This window comes from Sander vitreus, chromosome 15 (genome assembly GCF_031162955.1).
Source record: "Sander vitreus isolate 19-12246 chromosome 15, sanVit1, whole genome shotgun sequence".
Classification (NCBI taxonomy): Eukaryota; Metazoa; Chordata; class Actinopteri; order Perciformes; family Percidae; genus Sander; species Sander vitreus.
In genome coordinates, this window is record NC_135869.1 from 5,098,204 (window position 1) to 5,126,078 (window position 27,875).

The window sequence follows — 27,875 nt, forward strand, 5'->3', positions numbered from 1 at the left end:
TAAATTTGACCATATGGACTTGGCAATAAACAAGCTGTTCCTTAATGTCGCCAACTGTCGTTTTGTGCGCCCTCTCTTTTTTTATTTAAAGTATCGGTTCAGACACTGTTAAGACACCGCCACCCTTTTAAAAGTATTGTTTTAGCACCTGTATCGGAAAAAACCCAAACAATGGCCAACCCTATGTGTGATTTTCCGGTACATTTTCAGAGGTGGTACCAAGTCTATTTTGCAAGTCACTAGTCAAGACCAACAATGCCTAAGCCAAGAAGTCTCAAGCTTAGAGTCAAGTCAAGACCAACAAGTACCAAGTATGGAACTCAAGTCCAAGTCATTGGGTCAATACTGCAGGTATATTTTGAACTAGTCCTTTATAACACTTCATCTTTAGTAACGTTAAGCTGCAATCTGTAGCTTTCTACATGTTGTCATCTTTGAACTACACAAATGATGGTAGCGTTGGCCTTCTTCAGCTGCCAATCCACTCCATCTCACCCCACAGCTTTCTGACGATGACGGATTAGAGGAGGGTGTGGCTGACAATTACTCTAACTTTCCCAAACCTACAATCAGACATTCACAACTACTTTAAGATCGGGCAGCTGCGCGGAGTTGAGAAAGGAGCCAGGGTTTGAATGTCTCTCTCTTTTGTCGCAACCATTTCTGTCACTTTTCATGTCCCCTCCAGGGCAGACTGCCTGAAAAGTGTGCTGTTATCTCTATGTTTAAACGATTATTGCCTCTTCCCCATCTCTACGACGACTCTAGACTCTTCTCCCAACTTTCCAGCATGGCTGTTAGGAACCACTAGAAACCCTTTTGAACAGGGTCAGACAACATGTCGTACAAACTAATTCTTCTGAAGCATAACGCTGCCTTTACAGTACATAATCTCACCTTGTCATCTTTGAGCGTATGTAGAGCCAACCACAGTAACTCTGCCAGTTTCAGTGTTTTACCATACTGTAAACATAACAGATTTCATCTTTATATCAACATGATAAATCCACGTATCCTCATTCTGGAGCTGATGTATATGGAGTCAGATCACTCTCAGTATTAATGATTGCGCACGGAAGGATTCACAAATGCATTTTGTGATTTATACTGTATATGATCAGAAAACAAACTTTATTCTTAATTGTCACATACACACACTACAATGTAGTGTATTATGTAGTGGACAGCAATATATACACAGCATCCGGGGAGCAACTTGGGGTTCAGTGTCTTGGTCAGGGACACTTTGACATGTGGCCGGAGGAGCCTGGGACTGAACCTGACCTTGTGGATATGGGGCAACCACTCTACCTCCGAGCCACAATGATTCTCTCCACAATGTTTTTTAATGCGCACAAAAATAAATAGTTGTGAATCCTTCCGTGTGCAGTCATTAATACTGAGATGGCTCCGACTCCATAGGTGCACCCTGATGCATCGACACCATCCCCTGCACAGAGCACACAAGACTGCTCATGTGCTGAAGCCCTGTTTTAACAAATCTGTACCAGCTGGCTGCCTTCCTCCCCACTGAAACAGATGTTGGCAATTGTGTAATGGACAACTGCACTTGTCATAAGCCATTTTTAAAGGCAGACTTACTCCATCTACCCTACAGGCTTAGTACTCTGTCAAATATAGAAAGGTCCTGTTTTTGTTTTACATTGAAGTGTATGATGATGCCATTTAGGCATTGTTTGGCATAGAAGACACGTTGTACAGGAGTCCGGAAATTTAATTTCACATACATACATTTACAAGTGCAGGAGGTATGCCGACATTGGATTACAGTTACTGCTTGAGGAAAAAAAAACAGAATGTGTAATGTATCATACTAGGGGACTGAGTAGGGATTTGCCTACCTTGCTGTATGGGAGAGTTGCGCGTTGATCCTGTGCTACCATTAGAGCCATACTTCTCCAGCAACTCAGCAAATTCTTTCCTAGTCAGGGAAACCACAAGACAAACATTATTGGGATAAGAGTTTAGGATTTAACATAATATACATGTTTTAGTGGTTATACTAAGATGTACAACATTCATTTAGACATTAGACCATTACAGTGGTTACATTTCTAATAGCGGCAGCTATTAAGCAGCAAGGTATTTATATATAAAATAATATGTTAATATTTACAGGTGTTTAAGCATAAATTAAACTGACATACGTAGGTATAATGCTAGACAGCCAAAATTCATACACACGGTTCATTTGGATCTTCGGAACAGACCATATTATTTCAGATACTCTGAATCTGTGAAAAGTTTAAAAACCCTGATGTGAAAACGTTATTACAGGACAAGGAAAGGGTAGAGATGAATGAATAAACTGAATGCACACTAAAATGCACACCCTGTTTTTCGCACAATATCTATATCTGCATGTCACACATGTCACGTAGAAGGCACAGCGGTCTTTTGGATTAGCATGGTTTTGGGCAGGCCATCAAAGCAATCAAAATAAATGATTGTAACTTTGAGTGTTATTAATTTTTTTTCTGCGAAACACCTTGTTTCAAAACAACAATACGATATCCCCTGGGGATGATGATTTGAATATGCCGTTTCTAAGCAGATTATGATAAAGCATTACATTGGCTCCGTGGTAAATAAGGACACAAATTGCACAAACTGATTAGACAACATCAGGCTGGCAGTCGTTTCACACTGAAGTGACTGGACATCATCTGGGGGGAGGGGGAGCCGTGTGGGTGTATTACACCGCGTCGGAGAAAGAACAATGACATAAAATGCCACCGGCAAGCCTCAGTACTTGATAACCACAGCGTTAAGAAAGGGATAGAAATCCCCACAGAGAGCACCAAAAGTGAAGGGATTACTAACAAGATGATGGAGTTCATCACGTTCAGCCGTTTCAGATTTAGAGATACTTTATTGACCCTGCAAGGGGAAATGACATTTTTTCACTCTGTTGTCACAAGTGGTGGAATGGAATGGAATTAAGTACATTTACTCAAGCAATGTACTTAAGTCCAAATGTTGAGGTACTTTACTTGAGTCTTTTCTTTTCATGCCACTTTCTACTTCTACTCCGCTACATTTCAGAGAGAAATATTGTACTTTTTACTCCGCTACATTCATCTGACAACCTGCAGTTACTTTACACATTAAGCTTTCTCAAAATCGGATGTTTTATTCTAAATGAAACTAGCCAACAATATAACGGCCTACAAGTCCAGCTGAAATGATTAGACCATTAAACACACAGCTGTCTGGATCCTTTACACCGGACAGTGGTGGCCTAGAGTTTAAAGGAGTGAGCTTGTGACCGGGAGGTCATTGGTTCGATCCCCAGACTGACAGGATCAAATCTGGTTGGGGGAAGTGAAAGAGCAGTGCTCTCACTTTGCCCTTATTGCACTAGAATAACTTATTACTACAGTAGGGCTGTAACAATGTGCGATATGAAACCGAAAGCACGACACTCAGATCCACGAACCTGTGTCGCGCTGTAAGAGGGCAGAATCGCGACACACCCCTTCCAACTCCCAGAGTTATCCTTCCCGTCCAGATCACAAGATCACATCGCAAGTTGTTTTTTAAGCTCCTCTTTTTTTCTGCTTGTGGAGAGCTACGTGACACATGAAACTATATTGATGAGGACCGGCGAGTTAAATCGGCCGTCTGAGAGTATACCAGGCAGACACACAGCTGACAGCCTGCAGGTGGAGGCGCTTGGAGTCGGGCTCGGACTTGTGTGCTGTGGACTTGTGTCAGTCCCGCAAGCGGTTTCAGGAAAGTGGCTGCGTGTGTCCGACAATGCACAGAACATCAACACCGGTACAAGCCTACAGCTGTCCGCCGACACGGAGTGCGGAAAGTGTGTCAGAGCCTTCCGGACAGGTGAAATGAGACTCCGTTTCCTGTGCTCCCAAAAAAAAAGACCACTGACTAGCTAATTAATTAGCCCGAGTTAAACACTAGCTGTCAGTAAACAGAAGGTAGTGGCTGGTGGCAGGTGTGTGCGCCAGTGTTTATGCATTTGTGTGTCGGCCCGTCCCCACATTTGGCGACTGGCGAGCGCGAATTCCGGACCCTGCGCAGTACTGTGAAACCGGAGCCATTTAATTTACTTTGTAAATGTCAGAGGACTTGACTGAAGAAGAATTTTCAACATGCTCGAATCATCTCCACAATGGAGTTTAGTTCGGTTTGTTTTAAAAAAAAAACAAAAAAAAAACAGACGTGTTATAGCTTTGGCTATTTATTTATTTTACTTAGGTATATTGTTAATAAGTTGCATAGTTAATGTCGTTCTTTGGTGTTTAGTTTAGGTTTTTCAAATGTTATTTAATAAAAATCTCTTCTTTTTTCTCAAAGTCTCTCTTTTTTCTCTCCTCCAACTCAGAGACAGACAGCCAGCCAGAAAGGCATAATCCCCCCCCCTCTTCCCTCCACTCTCCTCCTGTAGTTAAAGCACAGAGCACAGATTAACACACGAGGCTGATCTCGTCAGGAGCACATCCCTAGGTTAAGCTCTCTCAACCCCCCCTTAGTCTGCTGACACCACTCTGGGAGAATCCATCAATGCAGAGGCTCACATGAGTGCTATGTGCAATACCTTTTTATTGTTTTGTTTTTTAATCTTGTTTTTATTTATTATTTACTGCTGCTAGACAGATTGCCGCCAACGTAATTTTCGCTGTGTTCATACAATGACAAAGTATTGTAACGTCCCTCAATAAGCAGTCGGTGAGACGTTAGAGTTTTATTACTGACCTGAACACAGGCTACTGTGGGCCGTAGCCAACGCCAAAACAAAAGAAAGGATTCAGTCAACTACCCGACATTACTAGACGCTTGCTCGCTTCCCGTCTCCCAACTGAACCCTACTCATCCTGCAGGACATAACAACAGCCCGTGCCCCCCCGTCCTCAGGCTTCACAGCATCTAAACTCACAACGTGTTCACTTTACTGACAGGAGGAAATCTCAGTGTTTCACTCAATGTCACTAATCTGACCCAGACTACTGCCTCTGAACAGTGACACTCTAAACATCAGAACTTTAACATAAATAAATGAACATGAAGAGTTACAGTCCGTTACAGGTTCTTGAATCTTGAATCACTACACTGGAGTATGTCAGCACTCACATTCTATTTCTACACACAAGCAGTTCTCACTAGGGCTGCACAATATAACAATATATCAGGGTTTTTTTTTTTTTTAATCGTCATCGCGGCTGGCGCAAAAAAACACATCGCAAAATACACTCTTTTTGTGTTAGTTGAAAGGAAATATCAGCAGAAAACTGCACTTTATCATTCTTTTTTTAGTGGTTCCTTTTATATTCAATTCACTGTTCAATTTGTTCAATGAAAGATTGCTGGAAATGATTTCCTTTCATTTGTCTTAAATTCAACAAGCAGTTATTACAACGAGCATTTATCGCGAGTAGTATCGTTATCGCCATATTCAGCAACGCTATCGCGCAGCGCATATTTTCCTCATATCGTGTATCCCTAGTTCTCACATTCTACATATTGATACCAGGATCTGGCCAATTAAGTCCTCAGTGTGCTGCTGGTGTTTGTGTCCCAGAGCTATTTCCACCCTTAACTTCTCATTTCTGCCACGCGTCCTCTCTAACAGCTGAGGCAAGTCCCGCCTGTGTCAGTCTCGTCACTGAGGATTACACTTACAGGCAGAAAATACCACGCGCTTTCGGAAATATCGGGGCTGACACGTTCATGTGCAACGAGCGGTCTTGCCCCGTTAAATATGCAAATCCACTACTACCTTTGTCAACTTACAACTGAGGATCATGTTGTCTGAAGTGGATTGGGGGGAAATGAAGCCTGTCATGCTGACAGCTGGCACTGACCTTGTTTTTACCAAAACTGGTTGCGCTCAGATTAGAAAGCTGGTTGAACACTAATACTACCGGCCTCTGCCATCAGTAATATCAGTGTCACCATGTCAATACTGCTGTTCATGTAATATATATATAAAAAAAAAAATATATATATATATATATATATATATATAATACACGTTTTTGAGCGGATACATTTGCCTTGTTATTTATTTGTTATGTGAACAATTTATAATGAATCAGAAAACTGGCTTGATAATAGCCTGTGTGGTAGCAGGTGAGTAAAGCCTCCGGTGCGTTTGGATTGAGTGACTTTAAATGCACACTAAGGCAACATTTACATTGCTACATTTTGGTTGAAAAAGGAATATCTTCTGCTACGTTTCCCCCTCTCATTCCCCCTGCTCTGGTGTTTCCTCCTCTCATTCCCCCTGCTCTAGTGTTTCCCCCTCTCATTCCCCCTGCTCTGGTGTTTCCTCCTCTCATTCCCCCTGCTCTGGCGTTTCCCCCTCTCATTCCCCCTGCTCTGGCGTTTCCCCCTCTCATTCCCCCTGCTCTGGTGTTTCCCCCTCTCATTCCCCCTGCTCTGGTGTTTCCCTCCCTCTCATTCCCCCTGCTCTGGCGTTTCCCCCTCTCATTCCCCCTGCTCTGGCGTTTCCCCCTCTCATTCCCCCTGCTCTGGCGTTTCCCCCTCTCATTCCCCCTGCTCTGGCGTTTCCCCCTCTCATTCCCCCTGCTCTGGTGTTTCCCCCTCTCATTCCCCCTTCTCTGGTGTTTCCTCCTCTCATTCCCCCTGCTCTGGCGTTTCCCCCTCTCATTCCCCCTGCTCTGGTGTTTCCAAGCCCCTAAACCGGAGACATCTGGAAACACTTCTGACCCGTTTTGGTTTGGAATCTGCGGGGTTGTGTTGCTGCCTCAACGGCCACAAACGGAGACCTTCGGCAACACCGACAGACGCCAACGTTTCTCCTCCTGATTGGGTCTCATCGGTCACGACATCTCGATCTCTGAGACTAAGCTGCTAACGTTACCATGGCAACCACCAGCAGCAGGCGGAGTCTACATGCTGCCTCCTGTTTATGCTCAGTATACCAGAATGTTGATGATATATGAGGTCTGGGGCGTGTTAGTTTAAACAGAGATTAGTTCTCTTCTACTAGAGATATATACACTTGGTGCAGAGAGATCACTTTTGGCTCAAAACTCTGCTTAAAAAACAAAATGTAGCAATGTAAATGTAGCCTAATATTCCACTATTATTCTGAATATGACAATATTCAGAATTGGATACAGGTCATGTAAACAGCATATTCCATTTCCATATTCAGAATAAGGCCTTTTTCCAAATATAGCATTTTCCGATTAAGACGTGGGATATGCCGGCGTTACTCTGGTTTTAGAGGCATTCTTTGGACATGTATACAGCGCATTCTGAATATGCGTGTCAATTAGGCTTTTTACCGCAGTTTGCAACAGTTTACGGGCTGTTTACGGTTTACAGTCAGCCCTGTGTGTTGCTATGGTTGTTGTACACAAACCCACCCAGCTGACAGTTCAAGTGAGTCCGGCTGCGGTAGAGATGCATGCTCGAAAGAAAAGAAACACAGCCACTTCTAAACATTATCAAAGACTTGGACATCAACTGGATTTTGGATATGAGCCGACTTTTTCAAGAAGCTGGTTGAAGGAATGAAAGACGGACGCTGTGTTCGCATTGGACGAACAAGTGGAACCTGTGGAAAACTTTGGAAAAATCCTGTTTTGCACAGCTGCATGTAAACAGGAATATTAGTGGACTAATTACTTTCATTAGGCATGTAAACAGCTTAGTCGAATATGTTTTTCTTTTTTCGGTATAAGGGCCAAAATTCTGAATATTATGTGCATGTAAACGTAGTCACTAATCAACTGTTGCCTTTTTGTTCTGCTCTGTTTGTGATTCACACTGACTTATTACAAATGAACCAAGAGGAGTAAACATGGAGTCATGTGGACTGGCAGGTACTCGTTCATTGGACAGCTTTGGTGATGTCATCTTGCATCGTCAGCGCTACATGGACCCACAGGAGAGGATTCAGGTGATTGACAGAACGTTACTAAACCTGATGTGGCTCTTCCCAGAGAACCCCTAATGAGTATACTAGACATGTGCTTACTTTGCTTCCTCGTCTCTGGCTATGAGAAGGCGCATTAGATTGGTTGCAGAGGCGGCTCTCAGGATGTCCACAGCTCTGTGAAACCAAAAAAACATTCACATTCTTGTTACGTCACCTCAGTCAGCCATGTGGTTAAAAGGAACACGCCGACTTATTGGGACTTTGTCTTATTCACCGTATCCCCCCGAGTTAGATAAGTCCATACATACCCTTCTCATCTCCGTGTGTGTTGTAACTCTGTCTGAAGCCCCCAGCGCTAGCTAAGCCTAGCACAGATCCTGGAGGTAACCGGTTCCAACTAGCCTACTGCTCCCAATAAGTGACAAAATAACGCCAACATGTTCCTATTTACATAGGTTTATTTGTACACCCTGTGACTATACAAATCACAACATGTAAATAGGAACATGTTGGCGTTATTTTGTCACTTATTGGGAGCAGTAGGCTAGATGGAGCTGGTTACCTCCAGAATCTGTGCTAAACGAGGCTAGCGCTGGGTGCGTCAGACAGAGTTACGATACGCACGGAGATGAGAAGGGTATGTATGGACTTATCTAACTCTGGGGGATACGGTGAATAAGCTAAAGTCCCAATAAGTCGGCATGTTCCTTTAAAGCAATGACTCTTAACTGGACTACCTTTCACTTGTGACTCCCACTAGACTGTCTCCGTTCACCTCCAGGATCTGGTCCCCTGGCATCAGGTTTCCTGTCACAGGGCAGAGAAAGTTGTTTAGTACACAGTGTAGGTATTGTTGTGGGATTTCCAGCTTACAAACTCATGCTATGTAAGTTGTAGTCTATATCGACAATGTTCTTTCTTTGTGTTGGCGTTCTAAACTCTGGTGGATTTCTGAGGACTATGGTTAACTGCCCCTCAGATCTCTGCAGGGTAAATCCAGACAGCTAGCTAGACTATCTGTCCAATCTGAGTTTTCTGTTGAACGACTAAAACTACTTTTGAACGTACACATGTTCCACCAAAACAAGTTCCTTCCCGAGGCTATTTAGCAGAAACACCGTGGCTCCATCCGGCCGCCCATGATGATTGTGATTGGTTTAAAGAAATGCCAATAAACCAGAGCGCGTTTTTCTCCCATCCAGGAATGCTGTGTGGACTAGCCAGACCTTCCTCCCCAGCGCTGTGGAGGAGGGCCATGTGTAGTCATTGAGAATGAACAGAAAATATCATCTGTTATTGAGCAGTGGTGATGTGTAAAGATGGTGCTCTGCTGTTCTAACTTCAGTCCAAATGCCCTGCAACTTTACTTTGAATGAAAAAAATCTCACAAACAAAAGCTGTCAAGATTTTTGAGGATAAACACCCCCACGGCGTAGGATTGTGTGAGTCACAGGCGAGATGCTGAGCTTCTGCTTCGGAATAGTTCTGTTTTATCAGTTTCTTGGAGCCGGCACAGAGCTGGGAAAACGTCTACTGTCAGCTGTTATCAGAGGACGCAGGGGAGGGGAACAAGAAAACCAAAACAGAAACTCTCAAAACAAAACTGCCAATACGCTCACTGGCAGTCATTAAGTTGTTTCCTGTATATGGGTAGTTTAATTTAAAAGAAATTTCGAAACTTTATGATCCATTTCTGTGTGAAATGGGCGCACACACCTAAAAAAATATAAATACGCACCACTACGTGCTGCTCTCTGTCTGGTGTCGCCAGTTTCATAGATCATAGTGGAAACGTAGTGTTGGAACATCCGCTCCACGTACGTTACAGGTGCAATGTAGCCTGCCCGTAACATTCACTTCAATTCTATTCTTCATAATTTCATCTAAGCTGTTCTACATGAAAATACATAAGAGGGATGTTTACTAAAGATCAGCAGTGCTTTTATAGGTGCTAAACAGTGTGTGGTTTCATGCTAAATGTATTTTAAGGTATTCCTGTAAAATATCGGAGGAGGGAATGGAAATGTCTAAAAAAAAAAAATAGCCATTGCACCTGATTTCTTACTGCTGACCAAAAACACAAATTAAGAGATTTATTCAATATACAGTTACCTTACTAAAGATTTGAGCTCACAACCACAACACCAGACAAAATAGCAGAAAGCATGTTCATTTTGACATGACTCTACCTTTCGGTGTCCTGCACCGGCCTCCTGCATATTTCTCCTGACTTTTCATGTTTTCCAGCAGCTCCAGGTCCAGTGGAATATGCTTAAAGCCACCAGTAACTAAGTATTAGCGTATTTTTAATCTAATCTAAACTAAACAGAAATAACTTCATTAAAGAAGTTTAAAAAAATGTTTTACCGAAACCTTACCCCAGTAATTCAATCACTTGACACAAGAGGCTATTTCTCCAATATTTCCTCACATACAGTGGTGCTCATAAGTTTATGAACCCATGATAAAGTTGACTAAAAAGAGGAATAAAAAAAATCATCTTTTGGAAATTGATATTAATGCCTTAATTAAACAAATTTGGAAAATTCCGACCTTTAAGGACACCAATTTTCTTTGTGAATGAATAATGTATCTTAAATAAATAAATGTTCTTCCTTAAAATACAGGGGGCATAAGTGAGTACACCCCTATGTTAAATTCCCATAGAGGCAGACAGATTTTTTTTTAAGGCCAGTTATTTCATGGATCCAGGATACTATGCATCCCTTGGCCTTTGGAATTAAAATAGCCCCCCCACATCATCACATCCCCTTCACCATACCTAGAGATTGGCATGGGGTACTTTCCATAAAATCCTCTCTCAATGCAAGCTATGCAATTGCAATGCAACCAGCTATTAGGCTAACTGGAATAAAGGGTATGTGATGATGTGGGGCTATTACAGGGAGATAATATAATAGGACACAGCACCCTGTCAGATCTACAGTATTTTACTGCCTGTGTGTTTTGCACGTCTTTGCCTTCTTTGGATAATAGTTACCACTGAAGTAATAAAAGTACACCTGGGACATGATGAGAAGAACGCGTCCCCTCGGAGGATCCAGGACTTACCATCACTTGATGCAAGGCCACCTGGTAAGATCCGTTTGACGTAGACTCCAAACTCCTCTCCGGTTAGCTCCTTCACTCCGCCAATCACTTTAATCCCTGCAGGGAGGAGGAGGACAATCACTTTTAAGTTTGTCAATTTTCATTGTGCAATCAGTCGTTCTGTAGATATCAATGACAGTGACTAGAGAGATTAACAATTTTCTTCCTTAATTGTGTTCAGGATTTCAAGATTTTATTTCATGACATTTCTGCCTGCTCTGGACCTCACAGTGGCAAATACAATAGTCAACTATTATATATATATATATATATATATATATATATATATATATATATATATATATATTATAATAGTTATTTATTATTAATTATTTATTATAAGAAACACACACATACATACATACATATATACATATATGCACATGACAGACTATATGTGACAGAAGAGTAATAGGAGGGTCATATAAGTAAGCCTTATAGTCGCTGATTTTAAGGAGCACAAACGTTTTCATTCTCTGTGGGTATTATTCTAGGCCTGGCAATTTCAAGAAGTAGATTTATATAAACCATATTCAAACATTCAGCCATTTATACACTCTAAGAAATAAATCTGTAAAATAACAGAGCAAGTTCTGGCAGCTCATTACCCAGACTTAGCCCCTTAATTAAAAAACGGAAATGATGTGTGTAGCTACAGTTAAAATGCAGTACATTTGAAAAAAAACACTTGTTGGTGTCAAGCATATTAACGTGACGCAGTTTGATGCTTGCGGGCTCAGGCAAAGCAGTATTTTGGAGAGTGCCACTTGCCGACCTGTGGATGAAACCACAAAAAAAACTAAATGTTGTAAAAAGCAACAACGTGGGCTTAAATCTCCAAAACCAACCTCCATAGCAGATAAAAGTTGTCAGAGCACAAATGATGTAATTGGAAATGTAAAAAACAGAAATACAACTGTGAATCACATTCTACGGACAATTCCTGTTAAAATACATACAACTGTTAAAACCCAGATATTCCTTAGAGTGTTGAGTTGGTAGCTCGTTAGAGTTGCAGTTGTTGTGTTCAGCACGATCACTGCTGTGTCCCAGTGCATGACACAACAGGTGCTGGAATGTAACTAAGTACATTTACTCCAGTAAATGTTGAGGTACTTGTACTTTCTACTTCTACTCCGCTACATTTCAGAGAGAAACATTGTAATTTTTACTCCACTACATTCATCTGACAGCTTTAGTTACTTTACACATTAAGATTTCTGCACACAAAACACATGTAGTTTATAAAATCTGATGTTTTATTCTAAATGAAACTAGCCAACAATATAACGGCCTACAAGTCCAGCTGAAATGATTAGACCATTAAACACAACAACTGTTTGGATCCTTTACACTTTCTACAACGGGAGGAGAGTTCTTTACTTTTAATACTTTAACCACATTTTCCTGATGATACTTACACACTTTTACTTAAATAACATTTTCAATGCAGGACTTTTACTGTAACAGTATTTTTTACAGTGTGGTATTAGTACTTTTACTGAAATAAAGGATCTGAATACTTCTTCCACCGCTGCTCTTAATAGTCTCATGACTCGCAAAGAAGTGGCTGCTGAGCTATTAATCTCATGAATAGTACAGAACCAACCAACGGCAGTTATGAAAAGCGATGCATTCACTGTCTGACATACAGACCATAGACTATGGTACGGACTGAAGTGAATTTGAACCGTGACTTCACTTAAAGAGCTCATATTATGCTCATTTTCAGGTTCATAATTACATTTATGTTATACCAGAATAGGTTTACACGGTTTAATTTTCAAAAAACACCATATTTTTGTTGTACTGCACATTGCTGCAGCTCCTCTTTGTTTTAGCTACAGACTGAGACATCTCACTTCTGTTCCATCTTTGTTGGGAGTCGCACATGAACAGTAGCTAGGTAAGGACTACTAGCCAGTCAGAAGCAGAGTATGAGGGCGTGCCATGCTAGCAGCTAGGCGAGCATTATAACATGTGTTACAAAGTGACCACGTTTGTCTCTGAAGTAAAGGCTGGACTACAACAGAGCTGTTTGGAGCAGTTTGTGAACAGTGTTTTCTGTTGGAGATGGTAAGTCCCTTTGGGGTGGACTTTGGGCTTTTTCACTTTGTAAACCTATAACATGCACAAAAATATAACACGATAAAGGAAAGGGGAAAAGCCAAAAAGCATAATATGAGCACATTAAACTACAAAATATAAGGAGAAGTCTTGGAACTCAACTGAACAAAGCCGTTCGAATTGGTAAAGTGATTCCTTTTTTCCACCTCTAGCGGGAACGTGTGTAGGCCAGTGCTGCTGTGTGTCACAGAGGAAATGAAAGAATGTTACACAGTTACTTTGGCGATTATAATTAAAGCTATAGTGCGTAGTTTCTGTCGCCCCCATGAGGAATTCTAAGTAATGACAACAAAACAGTCGGCGCATCCACATGATACAAGCCTTCTGTGATAGTGCACCGCAACTGCACCTGCTCTAACCCCCCTCTGATTTTTTCACAAATCGCACCATGGGCCTATCCATTCTACTAACACGCATTCCATCACTGTTGAACGGACTCAAGCCTAGCTGGTAAAGTAAAGTCTGCCTTATTGGACTATTTGTTCAGGGCTCCTTCAGTGTGAGACTGTTGTCGGCCTGGTAGAGACAAAATGGTGACGCTAATTGGGTCTGGAGCGAAGTGGTGCATGTTAATTAACGCCTGTTGGAAAAATGGGGTTATAAAGTTCCCTCTCTCAGTCCTCCCTCCCTTCTTACTCTTCTCGGAGGAAAACAGTCTCTTGTTCTTTTGTTCAGCCTCAAAGTACTCTCCTCCCACCCCCCGCCTATCATCAGATAAGAAAAACATCATACTAATGCATACGCAGCTGGAGCAAATAGAAAAGGCATGCCTTTGTCCCTCCTGTTCAGCTTCACATTTTGTTTTCCAAATTATTATTTCCTGCTCAGGATGCATCAAGGGCATGTTTGCTTCCCAAGGATTGAATGTTCCAGTCTTTCAAGACCTTGTAAATATCACAAACTTCAAAGCGATGAAAAAAAGGCACAGTTGAATCTAAAAATGGGTTCTAATACCCCAGATGATACAGGAACATAAACTATAACATGTTTATTTAACCACACAGTCATTTCTGGACATCAGGAAACTGAAAAGTGCTTCTTTAAAGCCCACTCTACGAAGCTACAGCTTTCAGCTGCATTAAACAGATTAGCATGTGCGGTCCTCAGTGTAGGACAGTGTGCTACAGAGTCCCAGACACTCCCCTGTGGAGGTGTCAGGCGTACAGTAAGGGGGGCTTTACACTTTATGTATAGGAACAGTGTGTAGACTTGCACATGCTGAAGTTGTATGACTATAAGCTGCTTTGCTTCTCGTCTGTGTGCTGCTTTAAGCAGACACGCACGCACCTCTACCCTCACATGCTATGCCTTTCACTATGCCTTTAGTACATCATATCCGAAGCGCCGGCAGCCGGAATCCTGTACGCATTGTTTTTCTGCGTGACTAATGATAACAATGTGTAAATGTGCGCAGGAGCAGCAGCCGACAGCAGCTCTGTTCTGCACTCTGCTCTCTTCACAGTCATGATTTTCTCGTTAGTTATACGTTATTTCACCAACAACCCATCCACTATTAATCACAATGTTCATTTTAATGAATCCGTAGATAAACTGGTTGCTGGACGCTGAACCCACGGACGGAGCTAACAGCAAACGTGTGTTAACATGAGCATGAATATTGCGGTTATGAGACTTATCCCGTTTTGGATCATATTGGGGATATGATGTTTACATGGCACACAGAGAAATCATGTTATTCATATCTCCGTACAGTCAGTCTCTCTCTCTCTCGCTCTCTCTCTCTCTCGCTCTCTCTCTCTCTCGCTCTCTCTCTCTCTCTCTCTCATTAAAATAGCCCCACATCATCACATACCATTCACCATACCTAGAGATTGGCATGGTTGTATTTCAGTTAACCTAATAGCTGGTTTGATTTGCATAAAATCTTCCAATGTAGAAATAAATGAGCTATTGTTATATTATTTAGCATATACTCATTAAAAATGCTGCATTGAAATACGAAGAAAGTAATTTTTCAATTTTTTCAACAAAGCTTTCCGGTTTTAAACAACCTTTGTGGCCATTCGAGTATAGATTGCAGGATTAAGGGGTGCACCTGAATGCACCATTAAGTCCCTGACTGCTCTCTGAAGTGTGTGGTGCCGTGACTGCAGCTGATCGAGTGGCTTGCTAGCCTCGGCGTGCTAGTAACCAGCTTCTGAAGCTAATGAGCAGCCAAGCTTTCTAGGTTAGACGCAGGAGTTACCACCTTGGCCCAATCAATAGTCAGCCTCTGATTTCCCACCGCTGGACTCTCAGTTGCCAGTGCCGGCTTACCATTGGCCAGATTAGTAGCAGTTCAATTTGGATCCTATAAATGTATTTCTACTTTTGGAAAGCACCTCTACTTGAGCAGGATACAGTATTTTACAGTTTGACTGTAATTGTAATTATGCATATGGACGACATTTCACCACCAGCGACATGTAGTCAAACACCAGCGTGGTGGTGTGGAGGTGCAGTAAGGATAAAAACAACTGAAGATCCCTGCAATCTTAACCCAGAGTTAAGTGGGTTAGGGCTTTGCCTCATGACCTACTTCTCCTCACAGGCAAACACACCGATACTTAACAAGGATGCCTAGTCTGCCGAGAAAATCCCTTTCAAAGTACAACTTTAATAGTGATGGATCTGAATATTCGACTATTTTCGAATGTTCGTACGTTGGGTAGGTATTCGATTTTCAAGTTAGGTATTTGAATATTCAGGGTTTTTTTTTCTACAATACTGCAGAATAACAGAATCATAAATAAATGCCTTTAATTAAACTGAAAGCCGTGTTGCAGTGCAGTGTTTCCATTTCAGCTCTATGTGAGTCTTTACTGTCTTTCTCTACTGTCCTGTTTACTTAGAACATTATGTTATTTATTTAGAATATTTTACACTGACAGAAATTTAATAAAATAAAACCCCTCCCTCTCTCCTCCCAAACCCGTCACTACAACCTGTTAAATTTAATGATTATTCAACTTTTATTCTTCTATTTGTATATTATTCTTTTTAGCCTGTTTTATTTTCATCATGACCGTTTTTAATTGCTCTTTAATGTTTCATGTAAAGCACTTTGAATTGCCTTGTTGCTGAAAGGTGCTGTAGAAATAAAGCTGCCTTGCCTTACAACCTCAGCCTGTCAGTCAGTCCCCAGGGCCTGACCATTGTTGTGCCTGCTTGTCTCACCGGAAGTGTAACGTCAACAGCTCGCCATTAATACCATATCACAGTGAATGGTGTCCGCGTGAAGTTTTGAAAAACTGTAACCACACTTTACCGGCATTTCTGTGACTCACTGTGACTTCAACAAAACTGTAGAGGCAACGTAGTTTGCTCCGTCCGCACCTCTGCACGCGCACGTGTGTGTGTGTGTGTGTGTGTGTGTGTGTGTGTGTGTGGAGAGCTCCACTCTCTGTCAACATGCAGAGAGGACAGATACGCTTGCGCTCGTGCTCTCAGGTACCGAAATTTGGCACCGTTTGATGTTACGTGAACCAATGCTCGGTAATACCGACGTGATTCGGTCGGTACCGGTAAAAGTACAGGGTTCGGTACCCAACCATAGCCCCACCCCTTATCCCCAACAGGTGCCATAACAAACTAATAAACTGACAAAAGAAGATAGAAAAATAGAATATATATATATATATATATATATATAAGGGCTGTCAAAATAACGCGTTAATTTCGATTAATTAATCTGAGAAAAAATAATGCGTTAAAAAAATGTACGCAGATTAATCCATTCCATATTGACGTTTGCATACAGACGAAAATCTGGTGCCACTGATATGTCTGCGCTTCTCTCTGCTGCTCTGAAACAGACGTTACAGGAAACACAAACACCGCTGCACGTGACGCTAGTTAACACTGTACTCAACAGAAGCTAACGTTAGCCTACCGCTAGCTAGTAGCTGGATTAAACACGGTTAAAATGCTGACAGCTAATGTTAAACGGTGTAAAGTGTGACTGTGTTTTACTGTAGAGGATTCAACACCGGTATGTAACAATCTGCAGCTGCCGTCGGAGAAACAACACAGACGGTGCGTTCAATGAAACTGGTAAACTACAGCCTCGTGGTGCATTTGAAGTTATTGTAAATGTCCTTTCCCTATCTGGTTGTTGCTTTTGTCGTTCAACAGCAATTTACTAGTGAAATAAGTTATTGTTATACATTATTTTTAAATCATTTAATTTTGACCATATGGCTTAGCAATAAACAAGCCGTTCTTTAATGTAACCAACTGTTGTTGAGTACCCTTTTTTTTCCTTTTCTTTTTTTACTTTCTTAAAAAGTATCGGTTCAGGCACCGTTAATTATGTATGCGATTAATTTCAATTAATTAATCACAGAGTATGTAATTAATTAGATTACATTTTTTAATCGATTGACAGCCCTAATATATATATATATCCTGAAAAAAATAAAAGCCACCAGAATTAACAATGATCTATTTCCTCTAGCTACAACAACCTTATGTACTCCTGGCCTTCAGAACTAAAGCAGAACATTTTAAAGAATCAGGATAGGATGAGGTCTGGTGTACAGTTAGAGTTAAAGCTGCACTAAATCATATTTATGCATTAACAATGGATTACATGACTAATGGATCACATGACTATGTGTAATGTGTGCCACTCATAGTAATGAACTCACAGATGTTTAAGCCTTTCAGCTCATTCTTTTGGTTTTTTAAATCACATACAACTTTATTGTTTGGTTCAGTATACCTGCTCTCATCAACCTGCTTTCCAGCAGCAGCATCTATTTTCATTGAAAGATCTCTGATAAAGCCATGATATCCATGTTCGGACACCGTTCGCAGCTATTGGCCATATCTGGACACATCCGGTGTGACACAGTTTCCAGTCTTTGTGGACATTCACATGGCTAATTAGTGTATGAAAGTGACTTTGATGAGAGGAAGCAGTTAAAATGCCTGGGCGACGCTCAGGTGGCGGAATAACTTTACATTTAAAGTGGAAATTAAGTTTCATTTGGAGTTGTTGAAGCACGTCTTTTACTGTGAAGAACGGAAGTACGGTTCCGGATGTGTTGACAGCATTGATGTTAATTTGGGCGACTTGTTAATCAATAAATGCCCTAAAAAACCAGCAGCGCCCAGTGAGTTTTTACAGCAAGGAGATAGGGGTCAGAGTATGGCCACAGGTAGTGCACGGCTACTTCACCGGTGTTAGCTTCCTGTTGCCGCCTAAAGTAAATAGTTGTAATACGATATTTTATTTTTTATTTAACCTTTATTTAACCAGGTAGACCGTTGAGAACAGGTTCTCATTTGCAACAGCGACCTGGCCAACAGATAATTTGATAGATCTTTAGCCAAAACGTGACCGAGTCGTCCCAGTTCCGTTAACTGGTGAACATACTGAAACCTTTAACAGCTAAAGACCCAGATATTTCTATCAGGAGTTGGTGGAGACCAAAACAGAGCTAAAATGAGAGTAAACATTGGACTGACTTTCATCAGGTGGACGCAAAAACAACTCCAATAAATGCTAATGTTGCTCTGTGTCTGCTGGATGTGGAAATAGACAACTGTTTGATAACCATCATGCCTAAACAGCTTTTTAACCGCTTGTTCTGCTGCACCAAGCGCCAACTTCCAGGTCTAAAAAGTGAAGCCAATGTGGAAGTGCCTGAAAGCTGCATTCTATCTAATTTCCAGCAGGGGGCGACTCCACTGGCTCCAAAAAGAAGTCAGTTTCTATAGAAGACTTTGGGGAAGAGCTAACCCTAACCCTTTAGGGCAAACAGGGACTGTAAATATCGAGAAGACTTGACTGAGAAACTGAGTTCAGTTGGTAAGTTAACGTCTGGGCCCATTGTCAACATCATCACAGAATGACTGTGACAGGAGCGAGCCCTGGCTACAGCACCTGCATTGTAGCGCGCGGATGCTACTGTCCCTCTCGGCTAGCAGCAGCTACACAAGCAGATACGCCCAGGCTAGCTATAGCTACATTCTTTTAAAATATCTAGTGTAAATGTTGTATTAATTAACCGACGGGTCAGCCAGAAAAGCAGCTAGCCATACAGCCAAACAGTAATGTGTTGTTTCCCTGCCTACAGTGAGCAGAGTTGATTGAGTAGCGTGAGTTGTTGATTGGCTGGAACGTGGTTTGTTGTATTTTGGTGCACAGCCTGTGCCCCTAGTGTTTGTTTGACGTTTACGACCCCTGTGTTGTCTCCCGAGACCGGGCTTTTTCACAGAGAGAGATGCCTACGATTTGAGACAAAAATCACACTGAAACCATGCAGGAACTCATAGTGCACCTTTAAGATGGATTTTCATGGTGTATGGTGTTTTCCGTGTGGCGTTACATGTTCTACCTGCATCAGTGTGGGTTTCCACCGAGTGCTCCAGTTGTATCCCACAGTACTAACACAAGCAGTTTAGGTGAATTAGAGTAAGTTTTGCATATGTGTGTTTGTGTTAGCTGTGTGATAGACTGACAACCTGTCCAGGGTGTACACTGTCTCTCACCCAGTGGATGCTGGTATAGCCCACGGTCTCTGATAACCATGAACTGTATAAACAGTTACAGACCACAAACAAACAATGGAAGAGATGGAGAGGACCTTACTACCTGCAGTTCTACATGTTTACTTTCCATGGTTGCTAAAGAGAGAAAAAAAAAAAAAAAAAAGAAAAAAAAACTACTTACCCAGGCCATTTTCACAGTCTGTAAACTCCATGGAATGAACAGCTCTGTCTACTCCATATGGACCCATTAGTGTCCTGGTAGAGATAGAGGGATGAGGAGGATTGAGAATAGAGGGAGCGAGAGACAGAAGAGAAGAGAAATTAAGTACATCGCAAACTTGAAGAGCTAAATCTACTTTTGTACATGTTTTTCCTTCACAGATTAGACATTTCAGTTGCAAAGCTACACAGTCAGACTGTGACTACTCAATGTGAGAGAGTGCTTGTGTGGGTTTGACTTTGTGATGAATACAGAGCCTTAAGCTTGATTTATGCTTCTGCTGAGGCTCCACACAGTGTTTTCCCTAGCCTGCGTAAGTGGCCTGAAGTTTATACTTGTGCGTTGGTGTGTGCGTCAATCTCTTTAAGAAAATCGCAGGGCTGGCGTGTGTGCGCGTGTGTGTGTGTGTGTGTGTGTGTGTGTGTGTGTGTGTGTGAGAGAGTGACAACGATTATCTTCAGAGTAGTGAGAGTCACAGTGAGAGAAAAGTGTCTCCCCTGAGCTTTCTGACCACGGTGGGAAATCTGTAGCAGCAAAAGTTAACCCTCTCCTTGATTTCATGTCGTTTATGGAGAAGGAGAACCTGGAAACGAGTAAATGCAACACTACCAAGCCACGGCCGAGCGACGTGCGTCGCTGCGACACTATCCGCTGGTTGGCTGGCTGGTTACGCCGAGGGATGCATTTGTTGTGGGTCCATCCACAAATGTTTGCGCTCGTACACAGAACGTTCCATTCTTTCAGCAGTCAGTAATAGAACTAATATAGTCTATTCAAGAAGAGGGGCTCAAAGATGGCCAAATTAAAATATTTTATTTTACTTATTTGTTTATTATAAGTTATATTGTGCTTTGTTGGTATCATTTCTGCTAGAATGTTAAACAAATGTGCAGTGTTAATTTAAATTGTAGTCTTAATTGATTTTTTCGTATGAAAAGCAAGACAAAATAGTAAAAAGCATGCTAGCGACTGTTTCAATTTATGCAATGATGAAAACATCCTCAAAAATAAATTGGGAAAAAAACGCAGACAAACACGTTCGGTTATTCGGTCTTCGGCCAAGAATTTTCATTTCTGTGCATCCCTAGTCACAGAAAATGAGCCAAACAGCATGCTGGGTCGGCTGCTGTAGTCCCTCCTCCTAACTCCCCGTTGCTCCAGGGGAAGTCTCCCGCTAACAGCTCAGTGTCCCTTCTATCCATTTTATTTCTACGGTACACCCACAAGAAATTTGACTCCGGTTTGTTGCCCTTGTACATACACAGAATAGACATACAGCTAAAACGTTGAACAAAGATTTAAAAAAAGAATTACTGCTGTGTACAGACAGACATATGCATATAGAAAGTGTGTATATATACGTACACACGTAAAGATAATAGTGCAATGGTGCAGAGTGCAAATAATGCTGGAATAAAATATAGAATGATATATATAAAAGGTTGCTTCTATTTATGAGGTAGGGGGATATGAAAGCCTATACAGCGTATGTTTAACAGGTATTTACATGTTGACAGTATGTATTTAACACTATAGTGTAGTTTCTATAATATGAATTCCTGGGTATTAAATGTTCATCTGCCTTTTTATTGTAGTGCTCCCATTCATATTTGTTCTCAAAGTGAACTGAATACCACACAACATGGTTATGCTACATTTGAGGCAAATCATTTTTGACTGTTCGCCCGATTCATTTTGAAAGATGGCTGGATTAAAATCACAGGACCATATGCACTGTTAACATACGAGCACCCCAACGCTGAATGCTGGCTTGACAAATATATATTCAGCTTGCAGCGGTGTTGAATAAGAAGTGTTGGTGTGTGTCTGCTGCCACCTCAGACACCATTTGCATCAAAGAATGAAGCATCATTCTTTAGAATAGTCTTATTCCAGAGGCTTTCTGACAGCTCTCCCCCTAAGGTGGAAGTAGCATGTCGATGTTATAGTCCCTTTAACATCTGAGGAGGGTGACTCCTATCAACAGTCAATGCAGGTTTCTTTTAACCCTTACCACGTTCTTTCCCTAACCATAACCAAGTACTTTTAAATGCCCAAATTAAGTTGCATTCATGCATCTTTGGGCCACTTGTTGGGCAGCACAATCAGTTGCCAGTTGGCAACATCATTATTAACTGAAGTCACATTTGGGTCGCGTTAAAGCTGAATGCTCCACTGTGTTCACCTGCTGTCTGTCTGCTGTTTGCTGCTGGGCAGGTAGTAAACTGTGGGTTTATCAATGGAGTCTGGCAAGAGTGACATTCTTCATGTTTTGGCAAACACCACTTTGACACAACACAGCACTTTAGATAGTTACTGTGGTGTCTGTCTTCATGGTTATAGCAGCTCATCGTCAACTCCTTGGAATCTGGCATGGTACCTTCCAGCTTCAACATTTTTTTTTCTCCAATCAACGATGTATTTTTTAGTGCACGCAGACCAGAGGCCTCCAGCCCCTCCCCCTTGTGCTTGTGCATGCTCCCTGTGCCTGTCACACAGCGTCAGCGCTTCACTTCAGTAGTAGCAGCATGCCGCTGGTTGTGTTGTGGCTTCCCGTGGGATTAACTGTACTGATAAACGGTAGAAACGCAACGGCCACACCGCTGTGAAAGATCCCCGAACGTCATTTATCAGAGTCTGGTTGTTACCACTCTCTGCGGCAGTCTTCTCCGCTCCATATCTTTATAACAGAGCTACCACTAACCACAGCTAATCATTGCTAACCGAGCCTTCAGAGTCTCACGGCAGTTCGTGAAATGGTCACATCATTTAATCTATTTGATTCATGTACACAAACACGTTTATCTCGTTTTTTCGTGATGGTCAGCACATTTTTTTTTTTTTGTGACGGTCACAATACCAACAATTGCATAGCTGTATACGGCGGAACGGGTTGGGTTTAGGAAAACAATAACGGGACGCGGGACAATGACGGCATGGTTGGGTTTGACATGCGGGACACTGTCCCCGGTCTCCTGGGTGAAAGTCCTGTGTTGTTTGACCCATCCACCACCCCAACTAGAGACGGCCCGATACCATTTTTTGCTTCCCGATACCGATTCTGATACCTGAACTTGCGTATCGGCCGATACCGAGTGCCGATCTGATACCAGTGTGTCATATATTTTATTATGTTTTAACAACTGTATACTACTATCCCTGTATGGATGTGATATTATTTCTATCTTTGTTGTCAGTCAGGTTAAACTCTTTGTGAAACATGAATGCCACAGAACTTTCTTTTATTATCCAGTTTGACAGTCAGTTATAACGGACAAAGAACATAAATAAACTACTTTAACTTAGATTTTCTTTCGGGCTTTATTACGTGGTATCGGATCGGTGCATAAACTCCAGTACTTCCCAATACCGATACCAGCGTTTTAGGCAGTATCGGAGCTGATACCGATACTGGTATCGGTATCGGAACATCTCTAACCCCAACCAACATTCCTATGCGGATTTTCGGGCTTTCATACTACTCGCTACCGTAGTCGCACATAATGCTACGTCATCTTCTCATTGAGAAAAAGTGCTGTAATCACGAAAAATGCTTCCCATTGAAATAAATTAGTTTTAAAAAAACGTGCTGACCATCGAGGAAAAAAAACGAGATAAACGTGATCGTGTACACGAATCAAATTAAATCACGTGACCATTTCACGAACTGTCGTGAGACTGGGTTGTATGTACAGTTACCTCTTTCTAAATTATCTGTCAATGTTATGTAGTCATTGTTTTCAATAAATAGTTCATAAACCTTTGTTTGACTAGTTTATTACTGAACCCAGCCATTACACGCCGCGCCGTCACATCCTGCGCCGCCCACCACCACAAGTAAATTCTCAAGCTGTGGGAAACATTGGACTACCGGGCCGATCACCAACCTTCCTTTTCTTAGCAAGATCCTGGAATGAGCAGTTGCCTCCCAACTCCATCAGCACATGTCCAACCATGATCTCTACGAACCCCTCCAATCTGGGCTGGGCAATATATCAATAAGATACTGATATATTGGACTAGATATCTTCTTAAATATAGGATATCGTAAAATCGTAATATGACATAAATGTTGTCTTTTCCTGGTTTTAAAGGCTGCACTACAGTAAAGTGATGTCATTTTCTGAGCTTTTCTGATCACACTACCTGCCTTTACCAACTTAGTCACTGTATCCATGGTACTGATGATTATTTATCTCAAATCTCATTGTGGTAATATTTTGTAAAAACACCAATAGTCAACCCTACAATATTGACGCAATATAAGTAACATAAGTAATTAAGTAACTTATATATAAGTAACTTATATAACTTATATTATAGATAGTCTAGCTAGCTGTCTGGATTTACCCTGCAGAGATCTGAGGAGCAGTTAACCATAGTCCTCAGAAATCCACCGGAGTTTAGAACGCCAACACAAAGAAAGAGGAAGGGGACGGACATCCGGCCGAAAATGAGGGACAATTTGTGGATCTTCCGGCGGCACCAGAGCAATCCCGTAAATGAATTGTCGTCGCTATAGACAATGGCTTTCATGACGCTGCGCGAAAAAAGGTTGTACATCTTCTCCTTGATGTGGACGGCTGCTCCATCCCCACCAGTCCACAACCTGGCCGTCGTTCTGGACTACGCCTTCTTGTTCCAGTCACACATTAAATCCATATCACCAAATGTCCTTTCCACCATCGTAAAACCATCCCAGCTGCCAGGATCTTCACCTGCACCAAGCCCTGGCAGCACATCACCCCCACCCTCATCCACCTTCCCTGGCTCCCAGACAAGACCCGCATCCCCTTCAAAATCCTCAGCCTCAACTACAAATCACGCCCTCTCCTCACACCAACCTGTGTACTATTGGGATATTAAGAAAATAATTCCAAGCAGGACTCTAGAGCCTCCAGGGCATAGCCTTGCCAGACGTCTACGCTGTCTGAGTGTCTTCTGAGCAATAGGACTGACACTTCCCTGTCTGGTTGCCACCCCCAAAAGACAAGGAGGAGTATCAATATTTCAGATGCAGAGAGTTCATCGGAAACAACATGAGACTGCTGTCAGTGAAACAATGATGCCAACTGAGGACACACTGAACTTCAAATGAAAACACCATCCTTGCCAATGAAATCAGCAGCAGAACGTTAGCCTACTTTTCACAAAGTCTAAAGATAGGAAGTGTGGGGCTTTAGAGATACTCTCATAGTGAGTGAGAGCCCCGATTATGCTTTTTTGGATGTTACCATCTTTTAGTGTGTTACATAGTTGTTTGTGTGTGTATTAGACATATAATGATATATAAAGAATAAAAAAACACATTTCACTCCAAATGGAGCTCCCACAGACAGCACTTTTTCTCAACTGCCTGAAAACGCCTCGCCCACATTCCCGTTTGAAATTCTTCCATTAGTGATGTCACGGATTGAGAAAGCCAGCCCAGTTTTTCATTTGTGCTGCCCATAGGTGCTGCCTGAGCAAGCGCAGCCCGCCCAGTGGCTTGTTTGAATTTGGTTGGCCAATCACAACAGAGTGGGCCAGCTGACCAATCAGAGCAGACTGGGCTTTTCAGGAAGGCGGGGCCAAGAGCTCAGACAGAGTGTTTCAGGCAGAGGAGCTGCAGCAAAGGGCAGTATGAGAAACATAATATGTTTTTTGAACATCAAAAGCATGTAAACCTATTCTAGGAGACCCCAAGAGTACAAATATGATGCTGAAAAGGAGTATAATAGGGGCTCTTTAAAAGTACCCTGAGGAAATGTCATTGTAAACAGTTATGCTTTTTTGACACACACAAAATCTCACACACACACACACACACACACAAAAATGTTAGCTCAAGTTTCATTGGTCACGTGACCACAACTGAGCCATCTCCATGACAACCGCGCAAACTCCATCAGCACATCAACAGATCTCTTTGACGCCAGTAGGAAAAGCACAGATGTATTTAATTTATTAACACTATAGTTTATAGAAATTTATTTAATTTAACATTCAGGATGCGTTCCACTTAGGGAAGCCCTACGACACGTCATGCTGGCTCACTGGAATAGCTAACTGGCACACTGAATGGAACTCAGCCATTGTCTGCTGTTCAAAATTATGTTTTTTGTTAAACATTTAACAACCCTTAAATTAAATACAGTGGATGTATTTTGAAGGCTATTAAAATGTATAAAATATGAACGACATAAAATATTAACTAGCCTACATCATTTATCCATAAAAACAAAACAAAAAAATGTTAGCCAAATGAGAGGCTCTATGCCCCGGTTACAGGTCTTTCTGAGGAGATCATTCTATGTTCCTTCTATTTAGTCCATTTAGTTCCATTGCAGTCAGCCTGACCCTTATTTATTGCTTATTTCATAGTGTTTGTTTGTTTATGTTTGCACCATTCACCAGAGCAAATTCCACATAAGTGTAACTTATTGTGGCAATAAACCGTTTTCTAATTCTGATTTAATTATGATAATTTGGCACCAGGGTAGTAAACACAAAGAAGAGCCCAGATTACTTCCCGCATTCTTTTTTAAAGTTTGTGGTCTGGTTAGGCTTCAACTTACAAGCTACATGGTGTTATCGTTGTAGTATACAGTAGTGCCCGCAACTTATCTGCTACATGTTGACAAACATTATTACATTTCGTAATATTTTTTTACTTTTTTTTTTTTTTTTTTTTTTACAGATTAGGCTTATTCACTTTAACTTTTCACTGTTTAAGATTTTATAGACCAAATTATTAATCAGAAAATAAACGGCAGGTAATCGATAATCAATATGAACAACAGTTGCAGAGGTTATTATACATGACAGCCCTTCATCTGTAAAAGCACATGTCAGCCTAACTTTATTTAAGAACATAAATCAGATGTAGCATGCAGGTTAAGCCACAGAATTGCCATTATTTCGAAGGCAGATCAAACACAGCCGCTCTCGTTGCGCGCGGCGCACGAGCGGCATAGAGGACATAATGGATAGAGTCCCATTCAGTGGAATGGTTACCGAAATAACAGCGGGAAAACCCGCTCACGTGCCTTAACCAGGTTGTTCTACCAACGTGTTGTCGATAAAGAATGCGTTCCTCTGAACACCCACATGTAACACAATACATGTCGACTCTAACACCTCCATTTTAAACCCCATTACACGCAGCACCACGTTCACTGCTTTACCGAATGACCGAATGAGTCTGCTTAGCGCGCGAAAAAACGCTGTTTTTTACCCCCCACATACAGTAGGCTACCTTCTATGTTCCACTTGTTCTTCCACAAAAGAAGCCGTAAACATCACTCCAGCACCGCCGCAACAACATTCACTTCAACAATTTGCAAAAGTAGGAAGACCGCAGCCAGGGTTTCCACCACAGACACCTTCAGCCAACACACTCCCCCCCCCACACGTTTGCGGGTTTTTTTTACCTGCTAATGATGACAGCTCCTTTATACATGACTGAAAAGGTTGGCATTTTGACATTGGAGCCAGCTTCTCCGGTAGGACGGACGTACGTACGGTCGGTCGGTCGGAGCTTCCCCAGCCTTCAGCCTCCAGTCAGCAGCCACATGATGGGCTGTGTGTGTGTGTGTGTGTGTGTGTGTGTGCGCGCGCGCGTACACGCAGGCAGCCTGTAACTCCAGTTAACCAAACTGTCCGCTACAAACATATCCACCTTCACGCAGACATTTAATCTTTTACGTAACTAAAGTCGCCGAAAAATGAAAAAGGTTTAGAATGCACTGAGGCTGGAAAGTATTATTGTCTTGGGCTTGCTTCACAACACAAACATCTAACAGAGAAAAAAAAACACATTAAATCAACATAAAAACATAAACATTAGATCATAAGATCAACGAAGCATCTTAGGACAGAAAGGGAGGACACATAGGACTGACGACATTTTAAAAAGTGGCTGTAATAATTAAAGTGTAAAGTGCAAAAAGTGCTGATGTAGTTATTGCTCTTTTGTGCTAAGATTTACTATTGGAGTTCAGCAGCTTGATAGGAGGTTGATATAAAACCATAACTTGGTTAGGC

The 27,875-nt window shown here is 41.8% G+C and overlaps 1 protein-coding gene across 1 annotated transcript in view; it reads right to left on the reverse strand.

The window, feature by feature from the left end:
- The window catches only part of LOC144530144 (syntaxin-binding protein 4), a 103,910-nt gene that overhangs the window by 40,778 nt on the left and 35,257 nt on the right, over positions 1–27,875 (reverse strand). The window contains exons 2-6 of the mRNA XM_078269592.1: positions 19,812–19,885; positions 10,967–11,062; positions 8,632–8,701; positions 7,994–8,068; positions 1,863–1,942 (exon numbers count right to left, since the gene is read on the reverse strand). Of these exons, the coding sequence (XP_078125718.1) occupies positions 1,863–1,942; positions 7,994–8,068; positions 8,632–8,701; positions 10,967–11,062; positions 19,812–19,885 (395 nt within the window). The remainder of the gene's footprint in view (positions 1–1,862; positions 1,943–7,993; positions 8,069–8,631; positions 8,702–10,966; positions 11,063–19,811; positions 19,886–27,875) is intronic.